The sequence below is a fragment of the Salarias fasciatus genome, chromosome 23, assembly GCF_902148845.1.
Source record: "Salarias fasciatus chromosome 23, fSalaFa1.1, whole genome shotgun sequence".
NCBI classification, from domain to species: Eukaryota; Metazoa; Chordata; class Actinopteri; order Blenniiformes; family Blenniidae; genus Salarias; species Salarias fasciatus.
The window spans coordinates 17,200,030-17,223,725 of NC_043766.1; the positions used below are offsets into that span (position 1 = coordinate 17,200,030).

General features: G+C 41.5%; 1 protein-coding gene across 5 annotated transcripts in view; it reads right to left on the bottom strand.

Annotated features, from left to right (window-relative positions):
* Positions 1-1,312: 1,312 nt before the first annotated feature.
* The window catches only part of myo9b (myosin IXB), a 56,900-nt gene continuing 34,516 nt past the window's right edge, over positions 1,313-23,696 (bottom strand). Inside the window, exons 5-45 of one of the 5 annotated variants that reach the window (XM_030082794.1) lie at positions 23,342-23,436; positions 21,618-21,680; positions 20,189-20,288; positions 19,681-19,781; positions 19,193-19,322; positions 19,008-19,097; positions 18,626-18,742; positions 18,314-18,448; positions 18,057-18,178; positions 17,768-17,909; positions 17,455-17,650; positions 16,951-17,026; positions 16,351-16,443; positions 14,765-14,878; positions 13,903-13,942; positions 13,680-13,802; positions 13,516-13,596; positions 13,129-13,239; positions 12,717-12,842; positions 12,427-12,576; positions 11,205-11,365; positions 9,906-11,063; positions 9,447-9,522; positions 9,276-9,364; positions 8,451-8,569; positions 7,920-8,113; positions 7,717-7,824; positions 7,441-7,611; positions 7,312-7,353; positions 7,115-7,226; positions 6,955-7,028; positions 6,553-6,745; positions 6,286-6,414; positions 5,865-5,970; positions 5,581-5,712; positions 5,339-5,462; positions 5,103-5,153; positions 4,149-4,264; positions 3,389-3,528; positions 3,222-3,275; positions 2,798-2,937 (exon numbers count right to left, since the gene is read on the bottom strand). In XM_030082794.1, coding sequence (XP_029938654.1) covers positions 3,262-3,275; positions 3,389-3,528; positions 4,149-4,264; positions 5,103-5,153; positions 5,339-5,462; positions 5,581-5,712; positions 5,865-5,970; positions 6,286-6,414; positions 6,553-6,745; positions 6,955-7,028; positions 7,115-7,226; positions 7,312-7,353; positions 7,441-7,611; positions 7,717-7,824; positions 7,920-8,113; positions 8,451-8,569; positions 9,276-9,364; positions 9,447-9,522; positions 9,906-11,063; positions 11,205-11,365; positions 12,427-12,576; positions 12,717-12,842; positions 13,129-13,239; positions 13,516-13,596; positions 13,680-13,802; positions 13,903-13,942; positions 14,765-14,878; positions 16,351-16,443; positions 16,951-17,026; positions 17,455-17,650; positions 17,768-17,909; positions 18,057-18,178; positions 18,314-18,448; positions 18,626-18,742; positions 19,008-19,097; positions 19,193-19,322; positions 19,681-19,781; positions 20,189-20,288; positions 21,618-21,680; positions 23,342-23,436 — 5,514 coding nt within the window. In that variant the 3' untranslated portion in view covers positions 2,798-2,937; positions 3,222-3,261. Of the gene's footprint in view, positions 2,938-3,221; positions 3,276-3,388; positions 3,529-4,148; positions 4,265-5,102; positions 5,154-5,338; positions 5,463-5,580; positions 5,713-5,864; positions 5,971-6,285; positions 6,415-6,552; positions 6,746-6,954; positions 7,029-7,114; positions 7,227-7,311; positions 7,354-7,440; positions 7,612-7,716; positions 7,825-7,919; positions 8,114-8,450; positions 8,570-9,275; positions 9,365-9,446; positions 9,523-9,905; positions 11,064-11,204; positions 11,366-12,426; positions 12,577-12,716; positions 12,843-13,128; positions 13,240-13,515; positions 13,597-13,679; positions 13,803-13,902; positions 13,943-14,764; positions 14,879-16,350; positions 16,444-16,950; positions 17,027-17,454; positions 17,651-17,767; positions 17,910-18,056; positions 18,179-18,313; positions 18,449-18,625; positions 18,743-19,007; positions 19,098-19,192; positions 19,323-19,680; positions 19,782-20,188; positions 20,289-21,617; positions 21,681-23,341; positions 23,437-23,696 lie in introns of all 5 variants that reach the window. The other 4 variants (XM_030082790.1, XM_030082792.1, XM_030082791.1 and 1 more) reach the window with 4 other exon arrangements.

The following is a 23,696-nucleotide window of genomic DNA, read 5'->3' on the forward strand; positions in this document are numbered from 1 at the left end:
TTAATAAAGTCAAAACACCGAATAATATCCTTCAAATCCCCTTGTTTCTCTTATCTTGAATGGATATTAAATGTTCGATATGTTGTTCATACATTCCCTATGCACAGCCTTTTGTTTCCACCGAGCAAAGGTGCTCTCTTAAAATGTTTTATTAAATCGGACTTAAAACTCTACTGTAGGTGACAGGAGTCAAGGACGACTACATACATTTGGCACACGACTATTTGCACACATAGGCCTATAAACATTTTGGCGATGATATGTTTTAATACAACATATAAACATTCTTTTTTTTTTTTTTTTTTTTTTTTACCATTTTTTAAACAACTTTTGTTTTGTTTGTACCCATCTTTCGCTGTTTTCCTTTTGATACTGGCATTTTCTGTGGACAACAGAAAAAAGAATAAAATTGTACAAGACAGATGTGTTTTTCTGACATGCATGTTTTTCTGCTTGAACTACTATTTGATGAGGCTTTCCATTAAACAACAGGGTTGACTTATGTTATTGTCTTTATTATAACAAAGGTTTCACTTTATATATTCTCCCTTTTCTGCTTTTCTTAATGTTTCATTATATTTACTGCATTTCCCAGTAAAGCCAACCCAGTCTCAGGGCAATTCAATGTTACTTATGGTACTTACTTACTTATGGACCCTACAGCCATTTCCTTTCTCCTTCCATCTGAAGCTGCTTCCAACCCAAGCTATTTTATCAGTCTGTATTGACCCGTTTTCCATGCAGTGCCATTGCAATTACTGAAATCAAAATACTGAAGACATACTGTATCCACATGACACTTTAATTCTAATGGAACTTTTACACTTTGTAAAAATACAATTTGCACATACTGTAATTGTAGCTATAACATGCTACATTTGCTTAATACTTTTTAAAAATATTTTGAACGTTTATTTACTCAAATTTTCTTATTTGATTCAAAATGAAATGACCTATATTATAAATTAAAATAGTGTCAAAGTAAAAAAAATTGAACTACAAAGTACATTTAATTTGATTAATATAAAAACCAGGAACTACTCACTGACACATGTACACAAAGCTAAAAACAGATTTATGTGATTCAACTCAAAACACTGTTTCCACTTTTTGCATGTCAGAGTTGTTGCCAGCTCAGTATGTTTGCTATTGACAGACAGGACTCTGAATTTGCCTCAACAAAATTGTACTTTATAAAATCTAATGTATTTCTTAATTTGCTAACTTCATTACAGTGCAAACACGATGGCAAACTGAAAAATCTGTGTGGGAACTTCAAGTTAAAGCATGTAGTTCAGGGGTGAAACAGCAATAGATGTAGAAGCATCATTTATTTCCATGTTAATACTAAAAACCATTACAGTTCATGTCATTCAGTCCAAAACATACACTCTCTATTACACATAATACATCAGAACATCTTCCTCATTTTCCAGACAGACTATCAATCATCATTCAACAGCAGTCAGAAAGGACCGTTAGCATTACATTTCATACAAAGTTGACCAGAGCTGTGCTTTAGGACTTCAGAACCTGCTCATAGGTACGTTCAAGGAGTTGGAGCTTTAGAGACATCATGGCATGGCATCATAGCTGGCTTTGTATTTGTTGTTTTAGTAGAGAAAGTGGCGTGTGCTGCTCCCATTTCCCTTTACTACGTGAAAGCAATGACTTCCTGTCTGACGTGCAGCAAATAAAAAATGAAGGCAAACAGGCTGTAGTCCATACTGCATGTTCACGTCCATATTGTGAACATGCCTTGTGTAGGTTCAATACAAATAACAGTCTGAGATAAAGGTCATTCTCCATCCCAAACAAAACCCTTGTCCATTCTCCCTCCATGACCACTAGTCCATCACATGAGGGCTGAGTTTCTTATCAGCTCGATGAACATTATCAAGGCACTAGCTAACATTTCGGAGATAATGTTTAGCTCATTATGAGAAAGAACAAATTAAAAGTGCGACTGGAATCTGTAAAATTTTTTTGAATTAGCGCAAAAAAACAAAAAACAAACACATATATATAGATGAGGGTACAGAAAACATGGCCTCTGGTCCAACTGAATTCATGGACAGTAACCAAAATATATTAAACCCATAGAAAAGGTGCTTGGGAACACGTTGTCCAGTTTTAATGTGATACAGGACAACACACAACATGAGACACTTTTGTAAATGTCCTGATTATATTCCCCGTGACATCGGAACTTTTACTTTGTGTAACTTCAGTTTAACATTGCAGAGGCGCAGCTTAATCATGCTCTGGTTTCCACATGCACAGACACAGGCAATGGTCCTCGACTGCCATGCTTGTAAACTCTGGATTAAAGTTTTTAAGTCAATTTCTCCACTCAAAGATTGTTGCCTAAATCTTCTTCAATGTTCCTGTTCTGCCCCGGTCAGGCATCATCTTCCATGTAGGGTATATCTGGGTCAGATAAACGTCTCTGGCACTTAGATACTTCCATCTCGTGGTGCTCTCCCTGAGGAGAGGGCGTAACCATGGAGATGGATAAGGAAGAGGAGGAAGCAGATGGAGGACAAGAAGAAAAATTCAACAACACTTCACACTCGGCGTTGTCAATGTACAGAGACTGGGTGCTGTCCTTGCGGCGGCCAGGCTGCTCTCGTCGCTTGAGCCAGTACTTAAAAGCTCCATTTCCAGGAGTGAAAGCGTGAGCCGAAGCTGCGGGCTGGGCGACGACGCCCGGGGGGAGCTTGACTGTGTCTGGGATGACAGGGTTTCGGCGTTGCAGCGGATGCCTGAGAGAGGCGGTGGAGGATTCAGATGCTGAAAAAGTGCAGCTGGACACGGGGGTGGTGGAAGCGGTGCTGGCAGAGGTGATGCGTCCACCTGGGACTTTGTGTCGCAAGGCCAGGTCTGACGGTTTGGGAGGACAAACGGGTCTGTCTCTCTTGTGAGGTCCACTTCCTCCTGGAGCACACAGAAGAAGGAGGAGAAGTTGACTCAACAGTTTCACAACCTTGATTAACTCAAAGATTGACAATGCAGTCCTGAGCCATGGAAGACAAATGGAAGATCATGCAACCATGTTATTTGAGAAAGAAATGTTCCGCAGGTTATCGTCACAGACCCTTGAATTGCTCCGGTCACTAATTTTTAATTGATTAACTTTGGATAAGGTTTGAACGCGCTTTTTTGCCACACATGCATTTACATGCACACAAACACACAAACACGGTTGCTGTTCCTCCAACCTGCTTCATTACACAGCAGACGTCACCGCCACCAACACCATCATTGGTCCAGACCTGCACCACAAAAGATAGGAAGGGCCAAACCCAGAGGCCCCGCGGTCTGGTCAGAAACCCACAGGTGAGAAGGACAGAGACAGAGAAAGCTCAGACTGTCCCTGAATACTGACCTTCAAGCTCTGAGCTGTGAGCAGAAGAGCGCTGCTGCTCATCTAAAAGACTCTCGGAGCTCAGCGAGGCTTCAGAGTCCAGGTTCTCCTGGTCAGACCCGGGCTGCTCCATCTCTGGCAGCCGGCAGGCCAGATCCTCTCTAAAGGGTAATGGATGACAAGAGAGTCAGAGCCTAGACACACGAGAGGGACGACGCTTCATCATAGCAAAAACAGAACTAAATCTGCAGCGAAGTTTGAGTGGGATCCACGTCATCCCAGGAGCAACTTCATGTAAGTGGAAATCGCAAATCCCAGGAGGAATTAATTTTATGCTTTTCATTTTAAGATGAGAGAATTTGATTTCAACATTAGATCAAGATACGCATGGCACTCAATAACTCCGAGAACAAGTGAAAAGAAGATGAGCAATCTTGGAAAGGTCCACTGACGGTGTGTGAATTAAAATGTCTCCGTTTTTTGCCTTCAAAGTTCCCATTATGTCTGTTCGTGCAAACAAAAGGCAAAAATAAAATGTATTGGCCCTGCGACAGACTGCGACCTGTCCAGGGCATATCCCGCCCACAGCAGCTGGGATCGGCTCCAGCCACCCGCGACCGCGAAAGGGAAGAAGCGGTAGATAATGAATGAAGGAATGAAAATGTATTGGCAAGCAGCTCCCAGCACAGTGGCTTCAGACTACTTGTACAGTGACAATAAAGCTTTTCTTTCCCAGTTAGCTTTCTTTACGTTTGGATTCCTAACAAGGAAACATTCTTACTTCTCCTGTTTGATGGACTTGATGCGTTCCACCAGGTTCTTCTCAGCCTCTGTGTCTGAGTCTAGAGGCTCGTTCTCAGGGACCACACCGAGATCCGATGTGACCTTCTCATGAACCTGCAGAGGACACAATGTCACATACTGCTGTCCCAGCCAATTCGACCTGGACATTCCCCTTCAGTAATTCAGTCAAGTAAATATCGGTATAATAAAGTGAGAGGCCCCGAAACACATTCGACCAAAACCCCGATCTGGAACCGAAGCCAAACTTGTTAGTAAGGTCAGGAAAAAAAGCAGGGTGGACGGTGTCTGCAGCTTTCATGCATCTACATGTGAATTCTTTCAGCCCTTTTGTGATTGGAAATCATTAAAAGGGAGAAACAATGAGGCTGTGACAAATTATATTCATAAACTTCTCAAAACAGTACAGGTGAGAGAAAATATGTAGCAAAGCTATGATCAAAGTTAGAAATGTCACCAGAAATACAGAAACATTTCACAACTCGCTAAATATAATTTTTTTTAAGTCTTCTGCCAATAAGAATGTTTATATTATTAAAAAAGTACCATATACCACAAAGATACAAATGCACCGCTGCCATTAAGCCATTCAATTTTTGATTGTTAGGCAACTAACAAGGAAAGATCGGAATGATCACACCAACCCAGAACCATGTCATCCTCTCAGAACGGAGAGAAGAACAACAAAACAGCAAATCCTTCACGTCACAAGCAGTAAATGAACCAAACTAACAGCAACATGCAACTTACTCCCAGTTAGTATGGAAGAATAACAATCCAAGTAAAAAAAAAAAAAGATAAAAATAAAAAAAGAAGACAACAGCCAGAGCATCACCCACGGCTAACATGCCATGCACATGTGCTTTGACATGGCACAATACTACATTCTACAACCGCTAGATCTACAGAACTATGAGAGCTGGATGATACATACCACCACTCCTTTGTAAGGAGCTGAGTACCTGAGAGGTAAATGCAGGTAGTGCTAAAGAAAGACAAGGAACATTGGCCAAAGTTACCCAGGTAACCTAAAAACATCAACTTCTGAATCTGGGCTTGTTTGATTTAAAACGGATCTGGAAAAAAACGACTGGTCCAACTAATTAATTTCCATTGGTATCGAGTGTAACAGTGATCCGGAGAGGGAGGGAGAGGCTCATCGTTGCTCACCATGTTTTTCCTTTTGAATTTCAGCTGGTTGACTGCCAGAGCCTCAGCATATTCCAGCTGCTCGATCTCTTCCATCCTCTCATTGTAGAGCCGGATTTGTTCGTTGATGATCATTTCTACACACCTATGGGTCGAGAAGCAGTCCAGTCAGCGCATCAAACTGTGTCAGTAGGTGTATTATTATGCAGATAGTATTAATTTATTACATGATTAAAAAAAAAGAGAAAGTAATTTATATTTACATGGTCGTCTTGGCGACATCCTTCATGCTAAGCAGAGGGTCCGCACTGTCGGGGCAGCGTAAAATACATGGTGCAAAAACTATGGCCAATGAGTTTGGAGACATGCGGTTGGAATCTTCTTCTTTACAAACTCTGAAGAAACATGAGCAGATAAAACTGTGTCAATAACTATCGCTTTTACGTTTAACTATTTATGTGCTCTAAATGTCAAAACAAACATTTCCCCCAAAAAAATAAGATTTGCCATGATCATATAAAAAATATACAGCAAAGCCCCAGCCCACCTGACAAGGTGGAAGACCAGCCTCTCCAAAGTGTTGAAGTTAGCAGTAGGGAGCTCATCTAACACTTTGTAGATGGCATGAAGCTGCTCCTGCTTCTCTGGGAGTTCTAACAAGGGAGACACAACAACGAAACAAATCCCACAAAATTACTTTGACACACTAACAGTACTTCACATATATAAGGAAAATAAAACGTATTTGTTAATCATTGTTACACCCGATGTAATACAAAAAAAAAAAAAAAAAAGCATTGTCTGTGACTGCAAGACTGTTTTGGTGGATGATAGAAAAGACAATGAGTACATGACACAAATAATGTGAGGTAAAGCTCAGCATCAAAATGAAATGAGAATGAAAACAGGAGCAAAACACAGAGTTGAAGTTGAAAAAAGGCTCCACTACTGAGAGACGTCCTCCTCACCCACAGCATGCAGGAAGTCATTGTAATGTGTGAAGGTCATGAGGGGGTCAGGCAGCTCCCTCAGCCACTGCTTCACGAGGCCCGTCACCGCGTGGATGGGATAATCCTCAAGGCGCACTGGGTGAGGGTCTACACACAAAGAAAGTTACATTAATGCAACAATCATCACACCAACAACTGCTAAATCAAAAAAATCAACCAAGACAGGAAAATTTCTCTGGCTAATTTACAAGTGAGGTGTGAATGTCATATAGAAGGGGGTCATACCTGTTTCCAGTTTCTGGTGAAGCTCTTTAATACGGTTCGCAGAGCCCGACTTGCGGTAGATGCCTTCGGTATAGAGGCCGTTCATCTCCACATGCTCCAGCATCATCTCCAGCACCATGGGCACGGGGCTCTTATCGCTGACCAGCTGACCCACACGCACCCCAAAGTGCTGCCCGGCACAATCTTCATCGCTCTGTGGATTCAACGCAGCGTCACACCGGTAAGAAGCCCGCACATTCACAAAAATCACATCTTCTTTCCAGTAATTTAAGCTCTTCACCCGCAGCTTCATAATGAATTGTAAAACTTAAACATTTGTTCAATCCTAGTGTAAAGTAATTTAAAGAAAATATTTTATTACACATCGGTCTAGACCTGCAGTTTCTAAAAACAAATACATACCTTTTTGGTAGTGAAGTCATTGCAGCCCAAGACTATTTTGGAGAGGCACTTCTTGTGGCACACCATTTTACAATCTGCAATAATGAAAATAATTTAAGCATTAACATAAATCTCCATTGTGTGTGACGTTAAAAGCTCAAGTGTTTGTAATTTGACTCACAGCTGCACATGTATGCTTTTTCCATGCCCCAGATGTAGGAGTTACACTGGTCACATGACTGCATAATGTTGACCTGGTAGTTGGTGAAAATGTGATCCAGGGGGCTTTCCATCTAACAAGAGAGTCACTCAGTTATTAACCACACTTTACATTTAATATTGTGGATTAAAAATTAATCTCACATCTTGTATACTTACACTTTTATCTTTTTTCCTCCTCTTCTTTCTAGCTTTGGCAGGCTGAAGTTCAAAGAAAAAGGGGCCCATGTGTGATTAAATTACATCCTTAACACATTTTCATGAAGCTAAATGATTCCGAATCTCTACCTTTGCAGGTTCAGCCTCTTGCTTCTTCATCTCTCCTCTGATGAAACCATCGAGAACAGACTGGAACAAGTTGACCACGAGCTGAACCTCCTCTTTCTGCTTGCTGCCTGCCAGGTGGATCACTTTGTTCTGGTAGCCCGTCATTAGACCTTTGTAGCCAATGGTGGGTTTCTGTTGAGGAACACGCAAAAAATAACAAACAAACAGGAGGATCATGAGGAAGAACTGTGACCAGTGTGTAGCATGTGTTGATATCGTGTCTGCATACAGACTTACTGGGAGAGAATACATGGCTTTGATTGTCTCTCTGAACTGCATGGTTGCTGTGACAAAGATTGTTTCTGTGGCCGATAGCGACTTTCCCCTCGAGCGGAAATCATTGACCTGCAGTCCAATGCAAATGAACATTACTAAACAATATGTACATCCAATTAATTTACATCCTGCAGTACACCTGACTAGTAAGAGCGTTAACCCACCTGGTTACCCAGAAACTCATCGAGATGTCGGAGCTCATTGGCGTTGGTGATTTCCCGGTCGAGAGAAGCGTTCCACTGCTCAGAGACCCGGGTGGCTCGGCTGATCTTGATACTGGGGTTTCCGCCTAAACCTTTACCGGCGCGGTCACCATGTTGCTGCGAAAGAGTCCAATATGGGTGTCCAGACGCTTGCGCTGCAAGGGTAAAAGTTTTAATAACACAGTCAGAGAAACAAAAAAAGAAAACGTGAACTGCTTTATTTATTTATGTTTGTTGAAGTGCATGAATGAAGGCATGACAAAAAGGAGTAAAGTCATTCTGTTATCACTGAGTACAACTCTGCACGGGTCCGTGTTTTCTCAGAAAATAAACCGCAGGATCAGTGCAGGTTTGAGAATAATACTACGAAACAGCTGGGTTTTCTTTCCGAGTCTCATTTCATGCAGTCAAGAGAACAACTGCACTTTTGCGAAGAGTGAGAAGCTTGAAGAGGGTACATGTGAAAACTGTCAACATTTTTACGTTATATACCTTCCCCTGCTGCCGCCTTCTCACCGAGAACCTGAGCCAGCGTCAGCTCTCCGTTGTCTGGAGTCTGAGCCTCTTTGTGGGGCCGTTTTTTCAAAATCTTGCTGAAGAAACCTCCCGGCCTGCAGGGCACAGAAACACAAGAGGTTCTGGAGATGGTTTTGTATATTAGAATAACACATACAGCACATCATTTAAAACTGTAAAGTTTGGCTTCTCTTTGGTTTTTTGCATGTTTGAAGTAATTCTTTTCAAATAGTTCCACAGCAACAAAGCAAACAGGATATATATATATATATATATATATATATATATATATATATATATATATATATATATATATATATATATATATATATATATATATATATATATATATATACATACATTTTTTTTTTTTTTTTTTGGTGCGCATGAGCAACATACTGAAATATATTAAAATACCATAAAAAATAAATCATTTACTGAAGTAAGTTTCATGACTTCACCTGCGAAAATTTCTTCTCTGCAGAAAAAGTAAAAAAATTAACTCAGAAATAAACTTGATGTGATAAGAAAATACTTGTGGCAAATGATTACTGATCGTTCTTGAATAATCATGGATCTCCTGTTGGGAAAGTGGAGTCACTGAACACAGTTTGCACACACAAAGCTAAGAGTTTTCCCATGATTCTGAAACAAGTATTTAAAATAAGGTAAAACTAAACACAACAGAGACGCGAACGACTGTACCGTCACATTATTTAAAATTATGTGTCAAACGTGCTACGTCAAGTTTATCCATCAGCACGTCACTCATTTCTGGGTCTAAGCGCTTCGCTTCAATACCTGTCTGGTGTGGATGGGATCGCATGGGCAGAGTCTTGGTAACTCTCTTGATGTTTTCTTCTGTGATGACTATCAGATGGAGAAACAATCTGCACAACAGAAAACAAAATGAAAGGGTTGAAATATGTTCAGAAATGCTGGCAGACACAAACAGACCAACACTCAGCACACCTCTCTGGCTGAAGTGGCACCAGCCGCTTCGAAACCCGGGGACAAGCTGTCAACTGACGAAGACGCCGTTTCACCTCTGCCGAAAAGAGAAAGACAGACACAAAACACTGAATTTGAAGCTTGAGACGTATTTATAGAAGGCTCGGGGCAGAAGATTTGTTACTGACAGAAAACAACACAAAACTACATCATGAACTATTTGCATGTCTGCTTTCTGACAACATTTGATTCAAAGTCAACAAATCCTAACAAGCAACTTAAAAAAACAAAAACAAAAACAAAAAAACCCCAGAAAAGTAGAAGGCTTTGAGAAAACCTCAAATACTGAATAAAAAACATTCAGTTTCTTATTTTTTGTATTTGTTTTTAGCAGATAAATTTTCAGAATGAGATCAGGTCAACACAGTTTAGGTCATTTTCAACACTACTACTTGATATGAATGATTGCAGAAGACGTACAGCAGTGGTCTTTTACTCCTCTCTTCGCTGGATGGAGGGCTGCTGCCCTCGGCTGGATCTCCGTCACTCCTCTTCCCACCCCTCCATTTCTCTGGCTTCTCCTTCATTCCTCCGGAACGGCGTTGGAGACTTACTGCTCCGGCACCCTCACCCAGGCCGTTTCTGTCGGGTACAGAATCCACAGGCTGCAGAGGTAATGTAGATGGACGGACTGGAGCAGCAGAGGCAGAAGAACCCTTTCCCTCCTTTTTCCCTCCTTTGTCTTCCTTCATTTTCCAGGCCACAAAGGTATACTGGTCCAGCTCCTTGCTGTCTGAGCGCTCTTTTATCTTAGCCGTCTCTTGATTTTTGCTCTTCGGTGAGGATGGTTGGTCCCTCTGGATAGACGAGGATGAGGCAGCACGTTCAGTCTCTCTCTGGTTGTGCTCCAGCCCTCGTCGTCTCCGCTGCTCTCTCTTCTCCTGGCTCCTGGATGTCTGGCCCCTAATTGCAATGGGTTGTTCTCTCTTTTCTTCAGAGTTGGAGGATGTGGAGGTAAGGCTTGCCTCATTTTCCACCGCTTGAGCAGGACATGTGGGTGTGAGTGCATCGGCCGTTCCCCCATCGGAGGGCAAAGGAGGTTTTGAATCTGACTGCCCTAGTGTTTGGTTCTCCAAATCCTCCTTTTCTTTCTCATTCAGCTGAAGTCCAGCCTCAGCCAAAGTACCGTTGGTCTCTGAATCCTCATTCTCAGGCTCCTCATCCTTGGCAGGTAGCTCCTCCACAGGTGAGTTTGAGGTAACCTCAGCACCTCCGTCGTCATGCTTCATCTCCTGGACAGGGAGGGTTTTATCCAGCATCTCCTCTGTGACCAGCTCTATGTCAGGATCCTCTCTTGTCTGGGGTTCTGTCGCCAATCTTTGCTCCTCTTCTGCGAGTCTTTTCTGCTCTTCCTCTGCTTTTCTAGCTTTCTCTTCTTCCTCTGCCCTCCTCCGGGTTTCCTCCTCTTCTTTTATTCTTGCTTCTTCTTCCTCTTGCCGCAGCCGTTCTTCCTCCTCAGCTGCTTTTCTCCTGGCTTCTTCTTCCTCTTCCTCTCTTCTCCTCCGTTCCTCCTCTTCTGCCCTCCTCTGAGCTTCTTTTTCTTCTTCTTTTCTTTTCTCCTCACGCATAGAATGACACCTGCAATGCATGAAACATATTGTGACACCAAAAAAAAAAAAAAAAAATTAAAAAATTATTAAAGTGCCTATCAGAGATCCAAAACAACTTCAATGTGCCGCCTATCAATGCTAACTAAGAAGTGAGTGTCAGTGTTCTTACCGTCTGCGTGCTGAGTGTCCTCTGACCAGGGCTTGGATTTTTGTTGCCCCCTTCTTTTGCCTGTGGTATTCGGACCGTTGTCTGTGTCCTCTCCAGACAGCCTGGATCACAGTAGCTGCCCGTCGCCTTTCTTCGTTTTTGCAGTACCTACGCCATGACCGCTAAAACACAAAAAAAAAAAAAAAAAAAAAGGAAAATCAGTATTGTGTTTGCAAATATTCTGATGGATCCACAAATGACAAAATACAAAATCAAACAAAGCAAAAAAAGAAATAAAAATGTGATTACTGTTATTACATTTTTATTAACAAGAGTGTAAGCCAGACTGCATTGTCTCACACAGAAATTGTAATTTGTGCTATATTGTTTGGTGTCAGAAGACCCCATGTGGAGTGTTTCCTTCAATCTTTGTTTTTCTGTTCAGTGTAAGCAGTGGCTGAGCAACACTACCATCTAGTGGTAATCACAAACAGCAGAATCTCTCTCTTTTTACCTTTGGATCTATGATTTGTGCACTTCAGTGTATATAGTGTATAAAGAGAAGGGTTGTTTCGGTTGGCTGCTGAAAGGGTTGAAGCCTGTGTGACTGTTCAATAACTGCTGCAGTGCTCTCAGAAGATGATGCACGACAGGCTGAAGTGCTGGGATATGTGGCTGGTTCCTGCTGCTGAGCAAGAGTGTCGTCATCTATGCCTATGTTGATTGGCACACAGCACAAGACTCTTTCACAGCCTTCATTCAGTAGGGTGAAAATAGGGGAACGCCCTATTTAGTCTTCCTATAAAAACAAAACACCTGCAATATTCCAATTCTGCAGGTGAAGACGATGGAATATTGAAATGCATCCATTGGAGTTGGACTGTGGGGCTTTTGAAGGAAGGAGGAGTCAGAATTCATCCACACAGGAAAGAAGAGAAGCTTGCTAAAATTGCAGAAGTAAACAGTCAGTTCAGTGCTGGCTTTCAATGAAAAGAAGAAACGTGGCAATGTCTCCCGAGTGACCAGCAAAATAACAGCCACAACACACACACCCAGGTCTGGTCAGCCTGATGTTCCGCGACTGAAGAGGCCAAAAGACCCAATATCATCAAACTATAAAAGTGAAGATGTGCCTTACTGGCAACACCTGCTGGTGGTGCTGAACTTTGAGAATTGTACTAGCATAAAAATTGAAACTGTGAGTTGTAAAAGAAATAATGGAGTGTATCAACAGAACGCTGACCTGTATTAAGATGGCTGCTTGTCTCATGTCTAGAAACTCTTTTCTCTGCAGCCAAGCTCTGAACCAGCGCTGTAGAAAGATGATCTTGCGCATTACGTCTTTGTGCAGCACATCCTGCAGCTGCTGTCGCTCCAGCTCCTTCAAGAACACCTGAAAGAGATAAAAACATAAAAGAATGACACCTCAAACAATTCTAAAGTATAAAATGGAAAAGAGGATTGCAAAACTAACTTTAAAATAACAGCATCAAACAAGAAAGAACACTCAGAGAAGAAGACGTAGGGATATACCTTAGTTTTACCAATCTGGTATGTTGTAGGATCAAGGCCCAACTTTTTGTCAAGTAGTGCTGAGATTTCCTCTTTAGATGCACTGGAGTTCTTTGGCAACAAAACTCTGAACTGTTCAACGAATTCCTGAGAAACACGAAAAGTAAATAAAAGTAAGGCAAGAGGCTCTTCCACAGAACAGACAGAAGTGACAATGATTGAAATCTAATACGTACGGTAATTAAAAGAAAGCTGTATATTTTACAGAATTAGATTCCTAAACTGTTACTTATCATGTTCACACAGCTACAAGCAGTATTTCTGATGCAAGATTCAACACTGAAATATTGCAACTATTGCAATTTATTTACACAATATATTCCAAGAAAAATCTCTCGCAGATTCTTAAATGAAAAGAGCCAATCTGCAGTACCTGGAATGTGTACTTGGCACCGTAGCCTGACCTCCTGATACGAACAGTTTCCAGCATTCCTGTGTATCGCAGCTGCTGAACCACCAAGGCTTCATCCAGATACATCTCCTTCTGCTCACATGGTGAGAAAACAAGAACATTTGTCTTTACTCTTATCACTGAAATGTTTGACACTCATATGAGGTGTTGCTGCTGCTGCAAACTATCAGATAATATTCATAGCTCACATCTTTTATTGGTTCATAATATATGTTTACTGACACCAACATGAAGGACATGAGAAGTTAGATGGACAATATTATTTCTTTTGAGAATTTTTTATGTAATGCAGAAAGAAAACGTCAGGATTTGGTCAAAGCAACACAACTGAGAAATGAGCAGTCTTACCTTTTCAGCATTGGAGCGGATACAACGAATGAAGAAAGGCTCGGCTCTGTTCAAAGTCTCCAGCAGTTTGGTCAGAGATGTCTAAACAAAGACAGGTTTTTCTCACTACTCAGTAAAAATATATATTTTTCAGTACAATGTGAAACTGTGGCAGCTGAAGTTACCTGGAACTGGGCGCTGATGCTGGGAGGTTTCTTCTTCTTGTGCAGATGCAGCAGGGACTTGGTGGTGCGGTCGTGCAGGGTCATGCTCACAATGAACTTCAGTGATCGAGAATCCAACAAACTCTGCACAACATTACCGTAATAAATAATCAGCTCACAGTCATTAAAAGTTGCGTTTCACTGCGAGTCAACAAACATGTTTCCAGGTTCGATTGTGGTTTACCTTGGGTATGGCCTGCCTTTGTCTGGTGCTCTTGTTTTTCCTGTGAAAAAAGGAAAAAATGGTCCAGGGTATGTTACAGGGACAAAACGTTGAAGGCCTGAGCCTTGAGTTTGGAATGAAGAAGCAGATAAAGTGTGTGAAGCCAGGTTAGTACGTATGTGTGACTTTCTCATGCGCAATCAGTGATAAAATGAAGACTTGCACCTGGAACAGACGAACAATGGGAACAGACAGGGTTTGATGAGTGACATAGGAAGGTAAAAGGGAAGCGGGAAGCTTGCTGCAAGAGATGGGATGAAACTCTATATAATCAGCCCAGCAGAGACTCATCAGACAAAGACAGACATGCTCTCTTGCTTCATTGCGGCTCAACAGGCTGCTTGTTCGTGTTCTCTCGCAGCTCCCGTCTGTTAATTTGAAGTTGCTGTCAATTTCAACATGCTGCTGGGACAGCTTTTCACAGGATGCGCTGAGAGACCTTGCATGCCAGCATGATTTTCCATTAAAATCCATGCAACAATTTAAGGCAGGTATTTATGGATTTACATCCTCAGCCTTCAAGAAATATTAATTCACACAGTAAAACTAGCAATGCAGCCTGTGATTCACATGCGTCTTGGAGGAATCTATTTGCTCATTTGACAAGAAATGCTAAAAATCCACTGGGAAAAAGAGAAAAGCAATAAATGCACAAGCTACAACTGCTCTGTGTAGCTGGTTATTATGAATTGCCTTCCAAGCTGATGCCTGTTTGTTACAAGAGTTTAAATCTGCAATATATGATAGGAGCATGTTCTGCCTGAGCCAATCACACTGGACTGATCTGGAGAAGAGCTGACGCCGGGTCTGTCTGCAGACTCACTGAAGGACGTGTCGGGGGAAGCGGAGGCGACCCCAGGATTGCAGCAGCTTGCGAGGGTCCTCACCATCCAGCTGCAAGTTCTTAATGGAGCTGATGATCTCTGCATGCATGTCTCTGATCACGCCGTGCACACATAACCGGCGCGATTAGGAAAGGAAAGGAGGAGTAGGAGAAGGGAAGGGAAGGGGCAAAAACGAAAACAGACAAGAAGGAGAAGACCCAAAAAAAAAAAAGAATGTAAAGCAGGGTGTGACTGAAAACCACTGTTAGAACACCTGAAAGGTAAATGTACCGCTGTAGTTACCCCAAAACAAAAACACAAAGCGCAGGAAAGATGGGGTTTCAAGATCAGGAAAAAACTTTGTTATCGCACGCTGCTCATCTGTGAAAAATGAGGCAGAGAATCTCTCCCATCGTTAGTCAAGTACATAAAAAAAGAACACAGGAAAAAGAAGACCTCCAAATGATCCCGCTGAATCCTTTTTAAAGGGAAAGTAAGATGCACACACACACACGCACACACATGCTCACAGGAGGAAAATCTGGAGCATGTAGTTGTATTCACACAAATATGTCTGCCACGCTGTGGTAGTTAACATGCAGAGTTGAGTTGACGTTCACGGTGGCTGGCCGTCTGTTGCCATGCAGCGGCCGTTACTGGCCGTGTGACTGTCAGTTGTTACTAGTGAGGCTGTTGTGTATGAAATAAGTCATTTAATTGGGACTGGTGTTACACCGTACACTTGGTCTGGTGAGGTTAATACGGAGGCTTTTCTGTGCCTCAAGCTAGTCCATGCAGTAATTTTCAATACTTACCATAATTCAGAATGAAAACAGAGGCCAAGCGGTGGAAGGAACAACCATTGATAAAAGGTCATAGTAAAATTGACCACTACAACTCAGTGTGTGCAGATCTGGAAATAATAAATCATTTAGTAACAGTAGAAATATGACAAGAGCCAAATAAGCCAAGACTGTTGCCTGAAACAACTGTAATTTCAGATCTGAACACACAAGGTAGAGGGTCAAAGTTCAGACACCCTATGATCCAAAAATATCCTTTCTGGTTTGGTCTCACTCTGTGGAAGCTCTCACAGTTGTCTTTGTCTATTTGTACAGGGGTCTCTCTGTGGACATGAAGACTGGTGTGCTTCCAGGGCTTCACAGCTGATGAAAGTAATCCGAGGGGCTAATCAGAGGTGGCCAGAACAAACACTTTCCTGTGCTACATAGCTAGAACAATAAACGTGAGGAAGGAGGGGGATTATTACAGTTCCAGAAAAAGATGGGGATTACAGAGATGGAATGCAAGGTAAAGGGCAACTCTGCTGTAATGCATTATATTGCTGTGACTTTTTGTTGAAGAGCTGGACTGCTGTGTTCATATCTAGAAAAGCAGATATCACATGAAAACCATTATAATTCCAAAGCTTCAAATGCATTCAAAATGATCTTTGTTTTTCACTGAGAGCAAACACAGAAAATGGAGCAAACCGATATTGATTGTCGAAACAAAACAAAACCCATTTCCTTCCTACTTGGCCTCATGTCCTCATTTCTCGTTTCTGTCCACCAAATTCACTTACTTCTTAGTCTCATAGCTAGCAAAGATGTCTTCAAAGGCCTCTAGAGGGCGCTCCTCTGAGTGATCAAAGTAGAAATCGAGCATAGATGCTCGTCTGTGGAGAGGGGAGGAAGAGGAGAAAACCGCACACACTGGGGTCACCAAAAGGTGGAGAGCTTAAGAGTGGCTGAATCGAGGTGAAGGAAAATTCGATGAAGGATGATTTGTCTGTCAGGCGACACACCACAGGAAGAGTTTTTGGCAGTTCAGATAGAAACTTAAATGATGAGAGTTTATGTGTGTGAGATTGTCCCTCCTGGACTTTTTTAGCACTAAAGGTTAGAAGTCACAACTCAAGTTGGCGCCCTGAGCACTGAAAAACGAGTTGGTGTTTAGTTTCAGAATACAGGAAAAATGTACTGTGTTTGTCTTACTGTATGTAATCTCTGTTTGTGAAAAAGAATAAAAACAATTCTAAGCAGAGAAGTAAATACATTCCCTGCTCCCTCATCCACACGACACACTTTCTACAGAGGAAACAGACCCGATAGCCAGAAAATCAGTTCAAAATCAACAACGGCGAGTCAGACAAGAGTCACACTCAATGATGTGCACTACTTACTTATACATTCTCTCTATTGGTGCATTGGACCGCTGTAGCTCTCCTAAAGGCGTTCTGGAGATGGGACGCACAACACCTAAATAAACACAAGAAATTAAAACACATCCATGTGATTCATCCACATTCAAACTGCAGTATTATGAAATGAGTGATTGTTTCAGGGTAAACTGTTTATCTATTTGATTAAATTTGATCCAAAAACCAAGACTGCAGCATTTTTTGTAGCATAATTTACTTGTAAGATATTTGCTTCACTTGGTTATTTCTGAGCACCAGAAAATTCATCTGAGGAACACAGATTTAAAAGAAATAAAAAGTCAAAACCTTTTTGTGGCCTCCAAATAACTCTATATGTGCTGACTTGTAAGAATAGTTACAGAGCAGAAAAACTGCGGTGGTAGGAGTGGAAGTGGAATGAAGAGAAAACATCCCCAGTAGATCACTGTGTTGTACATTCTCACACATTATCACCCAAATTCTGAGAAGACAGAATCTAAGATGTACCTGCTGTTTTGGCAGCCCAGGACCGTCCAGCTTCGTTGAAAGCAGCGATGCCCCTGATCGTAGCACGCAGAATGCCCCATCGAAACATCGCCACTGGGTCCATGCCAATGAGCTGCCGCACATAAGCTCTGTCACTGCTCCGCAGCAGAGCCACAATGTCTGGACGCATGTGGTCAGTGTTCTTCTCCCGGAAGTCCTGATGAGGTGATAAACATCAATACACGACTCTAAAGCACCGACACTGTAGAAAAGGCAGTTTTTTATGGCGATTGTCTCTGTTTACATTTAGTTGCCATGTTTTTTTTGTCTTTACCTTGATTTGATATTTGACTCTCCCAGCAAAGTGCTGAATGACAAACGCTGGCTCCATGACTGGAGTGGGTACAAAGTATTTGTTTCCCTGGTGCTGCTGTTTGAATTTGGCTAATAACGTCTCATCTGTGGCATGGGGGAAGCTGCGGCAAATGAACAGGATGGAAAAGAAGATATAGAAACATTGACATGAGAAAAGAAAAAAAAAATCAGCTTCCACTGAACAAAAACATCTATTCCTATTGGGAGCTATAAGGCATGAATGTAGATAGAATTTCTGCAGTTCTCACTTGCTCTCCTCATCCAGCAGGTACAGCAACCCTGTGGGTTTCTTGCTAATGAGATGGATGCAGCCAACATTGTCTGTGTAGTCGATGTTATGCCAGGTGATTCCCTCTGCTTGGTACTCCTCCTGGATGAGGCAGGAAAGAGGTCTCAGTCAACAATGCAATGAATTCAAGTCCGTGCAGGAGGAGTATGAAAACAGAACATGAAGTTTTAAATACTGCAAACGCAGAAGAAGACTGAACTAAACCAATCTGCTCACCTGCTCCAAATTGAAGATGTGATGATTGAAGTAATACTGAAGTTGCTCGTTTGCATAGTTAATGCAGAACTGCTCGAAACTGTTGTTCTCAAAGTCTTCAAAGCCAAAAATGTCCAGGACACCGATGGACAAGCACTAGAAAACAGAATTTTGAACATCAGTTGAACAAAGAGGAGTAGCAGGGGAGTGTATGATAATATATCCATCCAGAAAGCAAGTGCTAATAATTCACCAATAACAACGTTAATTAAATTTTTTTTCCTAATCGTTTAGTGCTACAATGCGTGTGTGTGGTGCGTGTGTGTGTCATACTGGAACAGATTCCTCCATGTCTTTCTTGTTGAGCAGTGCGTGATTGATGCGCAAGACAATCCAGTCAAACAACGCGCTGTACAGAGATTTAGCCATGGAGTCTCTGGCTGTGATGGCCTGATAGAAGAAACACATTGGGACATGATCAGAAATAAATAAATAAAAATAAATAAATAAATAAAGCAGTTGAGGCAGTCTGCTGGTGTTGGAATCACAATAAAATACAATGAGAAAACAAATGCAGTCACAGCGAATTTTACACACATCAAGGAGTGAAGGTGTAGACTTAAACAGCAGAAGGCAAAGATAGGCAGGCACAGCTGACAATGTCAAATTCAAAGGTTTTTCCGGTTTGAGGGATATTTTCATGTATGGAGCTTACCTCAGAGTGGCTGTAAGGGAGGATCAGTTTGTCATTGACTGTCACTGTCTTCCTCTTTGTTAGTGCCTCGACAAGCAGCTCCTCTTTGACCTGACAACCACCAATCATAGTTTATTTCTCACAGTCACACAGAACTGAGCAGTAAAGTGTCTAACTGCCCAGACAAGTGTGCAGACATCTGGTACCTTTAGCAGGTCAGAGAGGGTAGCCAGGACTTCTGGTGGTCCCACATCCAAACCCTCATCTCTGCCCGTCGACTTCCTTCTGTAGGTCACGTTACCAAGGTACAAGATGGCGGAAAGCACAGAGAAGATCCTGCAATATAGTCAGAAAGTTAGACAAACTGTAAACAGAAAAAAAAATGGAATTAGTCAAATAACAGATGTAGTAATTCTGCAGTTTTTCAGTCTGATCATCTGATCATTTTATATGATTTGTGAACTAAATAAAGACACTGTACAGTGCTGTAACTGCACACTGTCTCTAATAAGCAGTGGGATTAGCCTGTTAAGATGCAGGCACAATTTTTTGTATTTCTGGCATTGAGCTCTTGCAAAATGACTTTCTCTGCAGTATCCAATAGATAATGGTTTGTAGTGAATTTGCAAAACATGTTTAGAAAACTTTTAAGCACTTGTGTACATTTCACGTAATAGTTTCCTTGCTGACTTACTGTTTCTTGGTGGCAGAAAGAAAGCCCACCATCTCCATTGCCTGCTGCAGCCGTTCAAAATCATGGCGCAAGTCTTCCTCATCTTCAATTTTAAAGTTTTGCTACAGAGGAAATGAGGGAAAATTTTAAAAACCAAAGCAAACTCACAAAATTTACCCACAAACAGGTGAAGAGCACCAATGAATGAAGAGCAGGGTGTGAAAAGCAGTGAATGAAAACAAGTCAGAGAACAAAAGACAGCTTCATTAGCATGCAGTTCACATGTGTGCAGGGAGTGTACACAGCCATTTATTCAGAAGCTCTGCAGCTTTCATGAATAGTAGCTCCAATCCTAGTGAGTTACAGTGTTATCTCAAAGGTCAAATGTCAAAACAGACAGATTTTTAAGACAATTTGTTGATTGGTTATTCAGTGTGTTGGACAGTATGAATAGAACTGGTGTGACTCGGAGTAAGTTGCAGCTAGTGTGTTGAATGTGAAGCGCTGGGTGTGACAAGCAGCATTATACCTGCTTGAGGTAGTGGTAGTCTTCAGGTGACAGCAGTTTAAACTCCTTTTTTTCCTCTTCTGAAGCACCCAGAAGCAGGTAGTAAAACACGTGGTAGTTCCTGGGGAAAAAAAAACAAACTCACTGAAATTTCACACACACTGAGCGTAACCCAAGGCTATGTTGCACTGATACAAAACAAAGTGATTAATAATTTTTATTGGTATCCTTCGTTTGTTTGTTCTATTGTACGGCAAGTAGCTATCACTGGGTATAACCTCAACGTTTAAAGTAATTTCAGTGATAAATCAATAACAGTAATACAAAGAAGACAATATCTGGAGCTCAGTGATGTTGACATCACTTTCCACTTGTGTAATCAGTGAACAGGTAAATAAGTTGGCCGGCGTTGTCGAAAGGGCACATGGGAATAATGAGTTTCCGCCATTATCACCAGGAAATAATAACGACATACAGGAGACCGACTCTCTGACTAGACAGGCAAGACACATGGTCAACAGACACTGACAAACAACCACCGGGCCAACTCCCAGCCGGCTCATAATACTGTTACAAGCAGTATGGGCAGGCTGGGAGTAGGCAGGAGCTTACGCAGGAGGATTTTTCAGTGGAGGGCAAAGAGATTTTCCAAAACTCTGAAACACTAGACAGGACGCTAATGAATGAGTAATCCTCATCCTACTCAAAGCAGTGACAGCTAGCTTTTTTTATGCAAGGGATCAGCTGCTTGAGGCTTGTGTTTTACTAAGATTTTAAAGGCAGACCATGAGAGGTATTTGTTCACCATCTGAATTCAAAATTACTGTTTGAATAGGACGGTTTCCTTTAATAGCAAAACTATATAATGTTCAATTTGTTAATCGTTGTCATGGACCCGATAGAAATAAGTGTCGTTTATGGTATTTAATTAGTAAACACACCACTTTAACAACAGCGAAAGAGCAGTTTATGACCCTCACAATTCAGAATATATTCCTCAATTATTGAAAGTCAAACATCTGTTTGCATAATGTCAACATTCATAGCAACAGACTAGTAATCCAGACAGTAGTGAATGTCGCTGTGAATCAGGATTGACTGCATGAAAAGCTATGTCGCTCTCAGAGGTGATGGACAGGAAAGTTTATTTTTACGTAAAAAAAAAAGTTAATCATGGAACTAGTTTTGTAAATATAAATCTTTCTCATGTTGTGATTTATCTGCTAAAGGCTCATCGGATTTTACTCAATTAACTAAGGTGGTAACAATTTAATGCCTTTGCATGTAATTTAAGGAGGTGTGCAGGTAAGCAGTTGAACTCAAACCTTCCCGCTGCAGTGTTCCGTTGAACGTCATGTCCAATCACAGGATAAGAACATTTCTTGTTTATAGACAAGAGTCCAAAAGGTCAGTGTGGGTGAAGGGTCAAGACCCTCCCTTTCCCTCTCACCTTTCATTCTTCTCTCTGGAGACCAGACGAGATTTCTCCAGGAGGTACTTCTCCACAACAGCACTGAAAGACAGAAAATAAGCAGCCGAGATAAGGGTTACGGAAAACAAGACAATGAGGATGAATCACTTCAAATCAAAGGTCACTCAATTCAGTCTGGGAGCGTATGTGCTTTCAAGTCACGTGAAAGCAGGCTGGTAATAATGAATGAGGAGGAGCGTGAGGGGAAGAGAGGCCAGGTAGTCAGAACGATCTACAAGTCAACAAATCATTCAGATATAGTCAAAAGCATAGCACATCACACACAACATAAGGACCACCTCGCCAGTCATTTATTTTATTTTAAAAGAGAATGAGACAGAGGAGACTGAAAGTCTGCAGCAGGAACTGCAGGATAAAGCATAGGTAAGCTTCCCCACCATTATGAGATATGCAGCTTTAAAAGCAGTGGTATTTATCCACTGCACCAGGCCAAGGTCATAAAGTTGTCTAAATTAGATTTTATATGAGAGAGAGACACACACACACAGAGTGAAAGAGAATATAAAAGAAACAAAAATGATAGGTTCATGTTCAGATGTTTGCAGAAATGCTAACTGAAGTCATTGGAAACCAAGCTAAAGAGGAAGTAAATTGGTATATATCTGTCAGTATTTACTAAATAAGAGACCAGCACGTTCATTGGATAACGCACCATCTCATCTTTACAGTTCTAAAGATTGTGTGGCTTTTCATGATTGTGCTCCGACCCACTGAAACCTCAGTCAGGAGGGAATGGCTAAACTGAGACTAAGAAAGAGCGAAAGCATAAAAGCAGTCCGCTTGGAGAGCAGAGTAGAGCGGAACAGCAGTCTCCCCTTTGTTAACCTTCTCCATTGACTGTCTGAATAGCTGCCACTGGAGATGGAGAGATAGACAGGCAGCTTTTGTTAGGTCTACAGAGCAGAGCTGTGATGGTGCTCTGAGTCCTTTACTGTTGAGAGGCAGAAAGCTACACCGAAGCCGTTTACTTCAAGTAGATCTAGCAATTTTCCTGTTTAATTGTTTAACAAGCTGTGTTTTGTTGCAGAAAATGACAGAATAACAGAATTTCCTGTGTGAAATAATACAAAATAAAATGAATTGCGCATGATGAGACCTGAAATCAATAATGAAAGAAGTAAAGACAAAGTGGTGTGGACCTGAGCACCTTTTACAATTTTTAAAAGTTTGCAAGTGACATCTTTATTTTAATTATTCCTTTGACTCACTACCATTAAAAATATCTTCTAAGATTTGGTAAATGTCTTAGTTGCGTCCTTCAGCATAGCGTGTAGTCTTTTTTAGGATATAGCACCAAGCAGCTGTTCCTCCCTCCCGATGGAAATGAGGAAGTGACACAGCTGACCAGACTTTGATGCAGCCTCAAATCAGAGTGGCTGATGAGAAAAAGGAAGAACACGCTGGTGGCTGAAAGTTACAGTGAACATACACACGTAAGAAAAACCACATGACTTGTCATAGAGAAAAACAACAACAACAGAAAAAAAAAACCCAAAGAGGAAGGTGCTGGACTGTAGTCAAGCACAAGGACCTAATGTTAACTTACAGGAAGAAGATGTACAACACAGTCATTTCAATGTTTCTGTAAGTTCTGCACAGCGTTCTGTTATCAGCCTCATTTCTAGTCAAACAGATAAGCAGACAAAGAAAGTACATACATGAGCGTGCTGTTGATTACTCACCCTCTGACCACTCCAGTCTCCAAATAGTTAACCTGAATGAATTTACCAAAGCGGCTGGAGTTGTTGTTGTGGGCTGTCTTGGCATTCCCAAAGGCCTGTTAGATGTGAGAGAACAGAGAAACACAAGTTTATTTTAGCGAGTAATGTCTCGAAATGCGAAATTCACTGCAAGTTGTAAAACAGAAACGAGGACAGATTAAAGTCTGTTTATAATTCCAGAGTGGAGAGTTGTGCAAACCAACATAATGTGGACATACGTCCTTACTGGATGAATAAATAATCCACTAAGATACAGCATACACCAAAACATTTCACGGCTTCTGCCATTCACTGCTGATATCTTGAAACACGACTG